Below are 10,621 nucleotides of genomic sequence, written 5' to 3'. Positions count from 1 at the left end.
CCCGGGGACCTGATTATAGCACTTAAAACCTGGAAAAGTCAGATTTTCATGATATGTCACCTTTAAGTGACTGTTTTGAACTTGATTTACAATACAGATGTCATGGAAGTGCATTCTGGGATGCCACCAGTGAAGTCAGTAGACATTGTTGAAATTAACCCAGAATATTCTTTTAACAACATGTTTATTATACCTTGCATCTAGCAAGGTAGGTCTGAAGTAATTTAACACTGAATTTTGTAGGCAAACATTAATGCCTTGAATTTAATGCGAGCAGCTACTGGTAGCCATTAAATATAATGAACATGCTTCACATTCCCTTCAACAGATTTTCTCAGATCAGACCTTGTCATCTCATCACCCTCTCTAGGCTCTGTACTCCTTAGAAGTGTCTCTGAATGACAGCTTCTATCAAGAACATGAGTACATTTCTTGTGTACTGTCCCCAAGGCCTCCTACACAAACTCATTCTGGAGATTTCCACAGAGAACTTGCTTTAAAGAACTCCCGGCATCTTTGTTTTTGTAAGTTGCTGGAACGGTGAAGTGCTTGTGGAAATGTCAGCTCCTCAGGCTCTTTCTTGTAGCCTTTTGGGAATAAGACTCTCTCTTAAGAGTACAGTATCTGGACTTCATTTAGACTGTCAGTCACAGCTGTGGATTCCTCCAAACCGGTTCCTGCAGTGTCCAGCTAAGGTCTGCACGCCACCAAACCTGGGCAAGTCTGTGAACCCTGGTTGTCAAGGCAGTTCCGCCTGTAATCGCAGGACAAATTCAAATAAATACTCGTCTCCTCCTTCATTGGGAGTCTGCGTAGACCCCTTCCCCCTCAGCCTCACCTCATGTCAAGAGCATTTAGATTATTTGACCTAACAAGCATCTCTCATGTCACTGACTCACCTACAGATTTGTTTTTTTTTCTCATACCCATATCTGATTCAGTCTCCACTTTCTCCACTAATTCCTCGAACAACACCAGACTCTCCGCGCCCCTTCTAGCCCTTCAAGCAGTGCGGCCTCCCCCTCTCCTCGTTCCTCATGCTGACTTTGCTTGGGCACAGTCTCCGACCTTTGCCCGCCTCTCCCTCTGAGCCCTCTAATGGTTTATTTTGTGTCAAACCAGGTTTCAGTTTGTCTCCGGGAGAACTGGCTGATCGAAGAGTCTTTTTTCCCTTCTTGTCGTTCAGGAATATTCAGGGGAGTTTCTAGTTCCTCTGATCTGCGCTCTCTTACCTTAGTGGAATGAGCTCACGTATTTACATTCTGCCAGAGAGTGTTTGTCACTGCTTTCAAATAAAGAACAGGCCGAGATCGACTGCCTTTATGACACTTGAGGGACTGTCAGGAACATTCTGGGCCTGTTGGGCCAGCCAGTATTTACATTTTCATTTGCCAGCTGTCAGGGGTTGGCTCCCCTTGGTGGCCAACTGGTGGCTAGCTGTACCTGATCAAGAGGCCCAAGGCTGTGGAAAGAGGCGCCAAGGGGCCCTTCCAGCGTTGTACTTGCCCTCAATCCATGTTTGATGACCTGGGGTAGAGAAAGGATCCAGAAAATGTTGTGTGAAGCCTTGGTTGAGAGTGAAGGACAACATCAGTGATTGACTATGTCAGTGTTGCTTGAAGATTATTAAGCAAGAGGTGAAGTCTGCTATCCAGTCCAATTGGTGGTCAATCTTTATACCTCTTGCCATATGTTTGGCTCAATGCCAGATTGTCTATAGCAGTGGTTCCCAACACTAACCCTGGACTACCCCCCAATACTGCACCTTTTAGATGTCTCCCTAATCAAACACACTTAATTCAACTCATTAGAAGAAACCCCAAGACAAGAAATAGATGTGTAAGATAAAGGTAACCTCAGAATGTGGAGTGTTGAAGGTACTCGAGGACCCAGGTTTGGAAAACACTGGGGTCAGTTGCATAAAATTAGCCTCTGTGTTATGACTATGTCTTTAGAACTAGTCAGACCAACTAGCAGTTAGCCAAGGGGTAATAAGTCTTATTTTTCAGATTCAAATGAGAAAATATATGTTTTTAGGTAACCAACTTAAAAAAAAAAATCTTAAAGAAGAAAATTAGACTACTAGAAAATTAGAAAATTATTAGAAAATTAGACCAATTGACAAGAGAACAAATCATAGTTCTTGGTTTTATGGATCATTGAAATGCATGACAAGAACTACATTTTTCAACGAGCCTCTTCATAAAGATGTGTGAGGTGATTGGGTGTTGCCTCTCTGCTGCTGAGGGACAGGTCGAGCTTTAGGAATTAGCTAGTGAGTTAAAAAAAAAACATGTACATAGTTTTTACATTCCTTCACCGTGTGCTGTCAGTAAGGTAATTTTCAAACCCTAATTGCCTAGTAATTCTTTTGTTCCACTTGGCTGTTGCTTGTGACTGTAAGAGAGTAGAGGATTCATGTTTCCCCTCAGGTGCGTGTTTGAAGGGGCATGAAGACAGCTATTAGAAAAGTCAGAAATCCACGGTGGAAAGAATTAACCTTGGGTGGCTGATTTTTGGATATTAGCTTGACATTTGGACTAATAATTTTGTGTAGCTTTCCATGTTCTCGGTCAGAGGTTAAAAGAAGCACTCCATGAATGAACTTGGCAGTTTGTGTATTCCAGAGTTAAAGGTTTATGATTCTGGCATGCACAGTGTTTCTTGCTGATTTTGGGTTATATAGCATGTACTGTGGTTCCAGTTTGTAATTGACATTCACTCTTCAAAATTCCCAAGGTTCCTTTTGATTATCCTCACTTGTTTCCAATGAACAGTTGGTTCCCATTGTTATCCTAAAACTGAACACTTACTCCTAAATTGTTTCTTGCTCCCGCAAATTATCTTTGAGCGTGTACTTAAATGTGTGCTATTAAACCTTGTAAAAACGAACTTATTGCTTTAATGTCTACAGTGCTCTTGATGTGGTTTATAGCTCTTTTCCTTTCTCGTAATGTCAGCACAGGCCTCTTCACTAAATGGGATCTGTGTTTATTCTTCTTTGTGTATTTCTTTACTACTTCTTGAGAACAAAACACAGAGTTGTACCTCATCTGCATGCCAGCACTCTTATTCATTCTGAGATTTGGAGCTGTCACTGTAACTGGAGGGGGCATGTTTACATCAGCACACCACTTGCCAAAAGATGGATGGGCCTAAGACGGAACCTTGGTGAACCTCTTCGTCAGTGAATGCCCAAGCCATTTGTTCTCCATCTGTTGCAAGAAGGGGGATGCAGCATTTTAGGAGTGTTCCCCTCCCCCTGACATTTCATGTTGGCTAATTAGAATGGTTTGTAGGAGGTGAACATGCAGACACATCCAGCCCTCCCTCCCACTTAATGTGTACCCCGCACCCATACCCTTGTCCTGGCCAGTCAGTGGGAAGCGCAGCTGCCTGGCCCTTTGATTAGCCTTGCCTAAAACGGCCACCCTTGTTAGTAATTGGATAAGATTGCTCAAGCCGTATAATTTAGATTTACTCTAACCACCTGATCTGTCTTCAGGTCTTCTGTTTGAGTTCCCTATTAGAAAAACGCAAGCTCTCATCCTATTATAGTGTCGGTGGAGTATTTGTTGAAGGAGTTCGGCACACCAGGCAAATCCAACAGCACTCTGTGCAGATTTGAGGATTAGTATCAGCTTTGTACATCACTTCCAAGCACATTTTTATGGCATGCCATGTGATGTTTTGTCATATTACAGTCTGCCCCGATGATTAATGTGATTGCATAGTATCGTGACCAAGTTTACAAATTAATTCAGAGTGGAGACGCCATGCCAAGTAGCTTAATTTTAACGCTGCTGCTCGCAAGCAGTTGTTTTTATATTCATTAAGCACTTTGAGTATTTAGAGCAGTAGGCATAATTTTTTCTTAAATTGTAATCACTTTTTTGTATTGTTTGTAGTGGCATTGAAATGTTTTGTTCTGTTGCCAGAAAATCGCACGAGTGGAACACAGTGCCACCTTAGTTATGTTAAGATACAACTGGCATGTTAACACATTATTCCTGCTGTTGTAGAGGCATGCTGGTTGCAAATAAATAAACATTTGGGTTGCTCGTCTGACGTGACCTGCCGAAAAGCCATATCAATGCCAGATGACTATTGAGAATGGGAAGCCCCTGGCAGCATGTTAAAGCATTTTGGGTAACAGTGAGCAGAAGTGCACAACAGTATATGTCGTATAGAAGATTTACTTTAATATTGCTGTACGGGCTTCAGTTTACTTTAGGGTCAGTCTAATAAAATACAAGCATGTTGTTTCTCGCATAGATGTAAAAGAATCAGAAAGATGATTCATGTACATGTATAGCTTGAAGTAGAATTTTTTTTTATGTCTAATATTGCCACTTGTTGCCTGGGGTGCAAAGTACTTGATTAATTGTGCTTCATTACTATACATAAAATGCAAATTATTTAAAATATAATTTGAGTACTATTGAAACTGAATACTTGTACTTTTACTTAATTACAGTTCTGAAGCAAAACTTGTCCTTTTTTCGCCCCTTACGATTTTGTTTAGACTATTAAAGTACTTTTTTATAGGTCATCATGATGTGCATCTCAGCAGTCAATTTCAAAATGTAAAAAAAGTGAGCTTTTTATATTTGGAATATTTACTCAAGTAACTAGGCTTGGTACTTTGACTCTTAACACACTACCCATACTAACTTAAATATGTTTCTCAGTACTTTTTACAGCTCTGGCTGTTGCCCAAACAAGGCCTTTCTCCTTACTTTCCATATTGTATTAATTAGATTGCTAAGTATGCATGTCATTAAACTCTTTGTCTCTTTCTTCATAATCTGTCAATAAGCCAGAAAGGGCAAGGTGAGACACCTCCCTCTGGACTGAGTTCCACACGCCATCACTGTACAGGCCCCAGCTAACCCCTCTAAATGCCTCTTAAATAGGCCACCATGAGCAGCCAACCCTCATGCCTCTGGAGCATTTAGCAGGGCTGTACTGATGGGTGCGCTGTGAACCCACTCGGTTTACTGTTGTGACCTAGGTTCATCCTCACGGCTGTAGGCAGCGAGGCTCCATGGTCGTCTTCACCTAGCTGTCAGTGAGCTTTTCTTATTCCCAGCCGCTCTTCCACTCGGTTTACTGTTGTGACCTAGGTTCATCCTCACGGCTGTAGGCAGCGAGGCTCCATGGTCGTCTTCACCTAGCTGTCAGTGAGCTTTTCTTAATCCCAGCCGCTGTTCAAGCGTGCTCCACCTTTGGTGTATCTGACAACAAGCTTGTTCCAATCTCTTAACCCTGGCAGAGGTTCAGTCTTCTCTTTGCCACCGGATCTCCAGGAATGAGTCTTTGGCGGCACTTGTGATTGACAGGAGAGGAGCTTATATGTAATTTTGCAAAGCGCTTCCTCTGTTTGCTGCTCAATATGTTCGGGCTTGTTGGCAGCCCCCGCCATCCCCTGAACAAAAACATCTTGAAGTGCCTGACTTTGAGAGCCGTCACATAGTATACGAGAATCTGACCTCATTATATGGAGTAGGTGCAACATTCTCTGTTCTCTTCTTTGCTCTTCAGTCCTGCAAATAAATGACTCAACTGCTGTCACTTTCAAATTTAGAGTTGTTGATTTATGTGTCATTTTGTGGCAACACTGGGGTCGAACTCATCGCCAACCTCTGAGGTACTTCCTTTTCTCGAAGTAAGGGAGCTGGGGAATTTGGACTCCAAACCGTATGACTCATTTAAAGGGGTTCCACTTTGAACTTTAAAGAATTTTATGATACGAGTAAAAATGTCACCTCTGTAAACAGTTTGATTTGAGAAGCATGTCAGTTAAATGACTGTTTTACGTTTCTTCTTACTCAAAGACGCTCATTCGCTCCGTATGAGTTTCAGGCACAGTTTGGTTGACCTCCCTCTTAACAGTTTTACGGCTGGTATCTATGATAACCAATGACTGAAGGTTGCATTTGAACGCTGACAATTTGAAAATCCTGAAATAACTTCAAATGCATGCTGGTCAATGACGTGACGCTCATATTTTTTAGTTGTATCTATTAATGTTTTGAAAATATGTTAAATGCTATTCATACACAGTTACTGAATATTTTTTTAATATGAAATTTTTATGGGGAGGGATGCAATTATACTGATATCATAATGAAGAAAAAATCTTAAGAAATCCTTAAGTAGCTTGACATAATCTTTTATTATTATTTCTTAGAAAAAGAAATAGTGTTTAACTTCTTATTAATATTTGCAAAAACTGTTCGCCAAATCAACGTCATGTGGTGTAACCAACATTCAGAAAAAAACAGGAATTATAAAGAGGACCCCTGCACACCCTCATTACTGTGTCAAGGTCAACAAGTTTCTTAATTTCAGATAATTTGACATTTTTATGACAAGGCTAGGTTTGTTTAGAATGTGTAATGTCATGCGGTGTAACTCTAAAAGCAGTGATTTATGAATAAATTCATGATAATTGTAAAAAAAATATATAACTTTTTACTTCAAAACAACATACATTTTTATAAGTAATGTGCATATTCAAATGCATTTTCTCACAAGGAATATGTTGTTACTTTTTACTTGGTTGCACCACATGACATTTTTAGAGTCATCAAATTTAAACTCTTGTTAAAAAATAGCATAAGAGTTTTTCAAAATCAGAATGCAGAGTACATTTCTAAGAACTTTTTTTTTTCCTTATCAACAGTCTTTGCTATTGACCCATGCATACATTTGACTCATTTGTGACGTAAAATGTTTCTTGTCCAGTCTAAATTTTGACTCTATGTATTCCCTAAGCTCTTCTTTGTCAAACCAGACCACCCCTGCTTTGTGTGCATATATGTGCGTTTGTTGTCCTGTGTTGGTTTTTGGTTGCTGGGGGGGCGGGGGGGCTGGGAGGGGTTGTGCACATTTGAGATTCAGTAGGAATTCTTTGGGGATCACTTTTTCAAATTTCACTCCAGCTCCCCTCTAGAAAGCAGGAGGCGGGTAACGAGAGGATACCTCCGGTGCCAAAACAATGTGATACTTGAGTCTGCTCACCTCTCCGTGTTTCTGACTGTTTCTCTATCTCTCTTTTTCAGAATAATGCAGATCAGGAAGCGTTTCAGGTAGGAGGGGGTTTGTCCGCTCTGGAACAGATCCTACAGGTTGTCACCGCGGCCTCCAGTCCCACTGCAGTCCCACGTATTCCTCACAAGTGAGTACCAACATAAACGTACAGGCTCACCTTCACATGATAGCACTTTTTTTCCCCCAATAGTTTTAGTAATTGAGATGAATGCCATGGAAATAAGTATACTATATGAAATCACAGTATAAGAAGTTTTTTTTTGTAATTTCAAGGTGTCATTTAGGTAATGCATTGAAAAAAATATCACCTGAAAGAAGAATTCAGAATTCTTGTCTTGTATTCATTTTATACACTTAAATGTGTAATACAGGTTTTTGTTAATTGCATGACTTTTGTTATTCACTTTGTTCTCGCCATTAGCCTTGCTGGCATTAAAAACAAATAAATTAAATAAATAACAATGGTAGTTAAAGACACTTTTTAAACAATTTCACTGTTTTTATAATGATATGGCATCTTATAAATCACACAACACAATGCAATGGCCAAAAAAGTCTGTCCACAACTTTTTGTATTGTCCATTGGATGCTTTTTTCTTTCTGCCACTGTAATATAATGTTTTAAATTATCTTCATATATTCAGGCTTTTCTCAGCAAACATTGATATAATGTATATGCAGTTAATTTTGAATAATTTATTATGGCATATGTTAAAATAGTTGTTGCGTCCCTTCTTAAATCAAATATACTCAGTCTTTTCTTTAGAAATCCTGTATTTATCCTTTTTACCACTTTCAGTAATAGTAATAGTGATAGTCAGGAAAAGCACAGGAACTGATGATGAAATTGGCAGGATTGGGATCAGGAAACCGCTCGACCACAGCTCTGACTTGTTAAATAGTTTTTGTTAAATTCTTTCATGAACTGTCCACTTTTTTTTTTCTTGCTTACAAACTGTCATTTTTCTGATCATAATTTGTGGCCGCCTTCCAATCCCACAAAGTGCCTCCGGCTCAGCTGTGAAGTCATTTCCCTTCTTTCCAGCGCTCCGCATCACAATAAATTTATAATGAATAAGAATGTTCCTTGTTTGGAATATAAAAAGCATTGCTTTTGAATCATCCATTTTGCACTCTTTCCTTGGCCCCTCGCTGGTACACAGAAAACACATTTGTCCTATCCGTCACTTGGAAATGGGGTTTGAATGGTGGGTCTGGAACTAGTGACGTTGGCCAGTAGATAACCTCAGAGAGCGGCTATTTTCACTAGAGCGAGCTCCTAATGGACTTCAATAGCCTCTTTGCCTTCCTCATTAGCATTTGCTGTTTTCCAAATCTCCCTTAATGGAGAAATGCTACTTATATTTATAATGCTTTTACAGGCCATCTAGTGTTTATTGATTTTTTTCTCTCTCATACTCTCACTCTCGTTCTCTGCGCCTCCTTGTCGTTCAGTCATTAATTCCAGAAAATTTGAAGTGGGCTTTAATATTATAATGAATTTTTATGAACTTCAGTTTTTGAAGAGGTTGAAACTGCATTGCATTCGACCATAGGATTAATACACCCAAAGAATGAAAATTAAAATTCAGTCATTATTTACGTACATGCTAATGTCATTACAACCCCAAATTTCTTTCTTCAATGGAACTCAAAAGGAGCAATCTTTAATAACAAACAAGTTGCTCTGTTAAACACATTTATATTGAATGGGGACTGGAGCTTTAATGCTTAAACAATAAATAAGTAAATAACACAAAAGCATCAGACAAGTATATAACATGACTCTTACACTATATTCCAAGTAATCTAAAGGAGTACAATAACTTTTCATGAAGAACAGACACAAATTTATATAATTACTCAAATTTAGGTCATTTTTGTGCTCTTCTTTTGAATGAATCAGTTGATCCAGTTCATAAGACCTGAATAATATGTTCACTAATCAGACTGATCCATTTCTCAAATTCAGCCAACTGACTCGCTGGAGGGGGAAATTATTAGTGAATTAGGATTTACATTTTGGTCCGTTCCTCACGTAAAGTTATCCTATTTCAAAATACTTCGAATAGAAAGCATATGGACTACTTTTATGATTCTTTTGTATCCTTTTTTATGTTTGAAAGCTCCAGTCCCCATGGAAAAGACTGAGCAACATGGTTTTAAAAATGTCGTCTTTTGTGTTCCATGGAAGAAAGAAACTTATATGGGTTTGGAAAAACATGAGGGTGAGTAAATAATGACAGTTTTATTTATTTTTTGTTAACTGTTACTTTAACGTGTGTGTGTGTGTGTGTGTGGCATGTTGGGTCAGGCTGTGCAAACACATCTACCGCTATCCTCCTCTCTTGTTTTGAAAGATCCACTTAACTCGCTCAGGAGGAGGTAAAGATCTCTGAGGCATTTCTGTCATTCTCCCACGTCCTGTCCAATCAAACGCTGAAGTGGTCCTTCTCGGAGAATAAAAGAGTAGCCTCACTTTCATGACAGAGGTTCAGCCCTGTCTTGACTTGTTGAAAAGTCTCTCAAGTATAGTGATTATACTTAAATCCAAATTATCAGTAAATAAGTGTTTGACTCTCTAATGTCTCATGCTGTGTCAGTGCAAGCTAATGCTTTTATAAACAAAATAATTTTCAAATTCAAATTGGTACACCAGTAGGGCTGGGCAACATGGATATAATTTGAATCTGTCTCGATATGTTTCTAAATATCATCTTGATATTTATGTATTTGCTTTATGTAATTATTGCTTAATGCATATTTTTCAATTATCTCTTACCCCCTCCCCCTTTTTTTAACCAAACATTAAAGTAATCAATGCATTTTTCCTGCAGTTTTTCACCAAGTAAACACAAGGAGTATTTAAAGCGGTTATGAACTGAGAAACCAAAATTCCCTTGATCTTTTGACATGAACAGTAGAGTGTATGTATATAAATGGTCAGGACACTTTTAATACTAATATTACTATTAAGCAATATTAAGTAAGTAATTTTTTGATATAAATGAAATATAAACAAAGAATATAAAGATAATATGTCATAATACATTTTTTTTATTCAACTGTACACCAATAGGTGTACAGTTCAATAGATAGGGTGATATAGATATTATTTTAACCTGTCTCAGTGTTCTATCTTGATATGTATGTTTTAGCTTAATATAATTGTATCAGTGTTTTAAATTAAGCAATGCTATTTTCTAACAGTTTTTCACTATATGAACATATTATTTAATATGTATTAGATATTTTCTTTAATATGCCTCAGTATAACATATCAGCAGTAAACAGCAATGTCAAGCAATGTATGTAGATGAAAATATTATTATTATATTTAGATTTAAAATACAAAAAAAAATAGTTGTGCTGCTTAGTATTTTCCATATACAGTGGGTACGGAAAGTATTCAGACCCCCTTAAATTTTTCACTCTTTGTTATATTGTAGCCATTTGCTAAAATCATATAAGTTAATTTTTTTTCCTCATTAACATACACACAGCACCCCATATTGACAGAAAAACACAGAATCGTTGACATTTTTGCAGATTTATTAAAAAAGAA

At 38.3% G+C, this 10,621-nt stretch overlaps 1 protein-coding gene across 2 annotated transcripts in view; it reads left to right on the top strand.

Annotated features, from left to right (window-relative positions):
- The window catches only part of LOC107662441 (S phase cyclin A-associated protein in the endoplasmic reticulum-like), a 127,417-nt gene that overhangs the window by 69,947 nt on the left and 46,849 nt on the right, over positions 1–10,621 (top strand). For both annotated transcript variants that reach the window (XM_016452465.1, XM_016452466.1), the window contains exon 23: positions 7,068–7,183. In XM_016452465.1, coding sequence (XP_016307951.1) covers positions 7,068–7,183 — 116 coding nt within the window. The remainder of the gene's footprint in view (positions 1–7,067; positions 7,184–10,621) is intronic.

Source organism: Sinocyclocheilus anshuiensis, unplaced genomic scaffold, assembly GCF_001515605.1.
Source record: "Sinocyclocheilus anshuiensis isolate Anshui unplaced genomic scaffold, SAMN03320099.WGS_v1.1 scaffold807, whole genome shotgun sequence".
In the NCBI taxonomy this organism is placed as follows: domain Eukaryota; kingdom Metazoa; phylum Chordata; class Actinopteri; order Cypriniformes; family Cyprinidae; genus Sinocyclocheilus; species Sinocyclocheilus anshuiensis.
The sequence above is the reverse complement of the archived record's forward strand: the minus strand, read 5'-3'. Positions and strand labels throughout refer to the sequence as shown.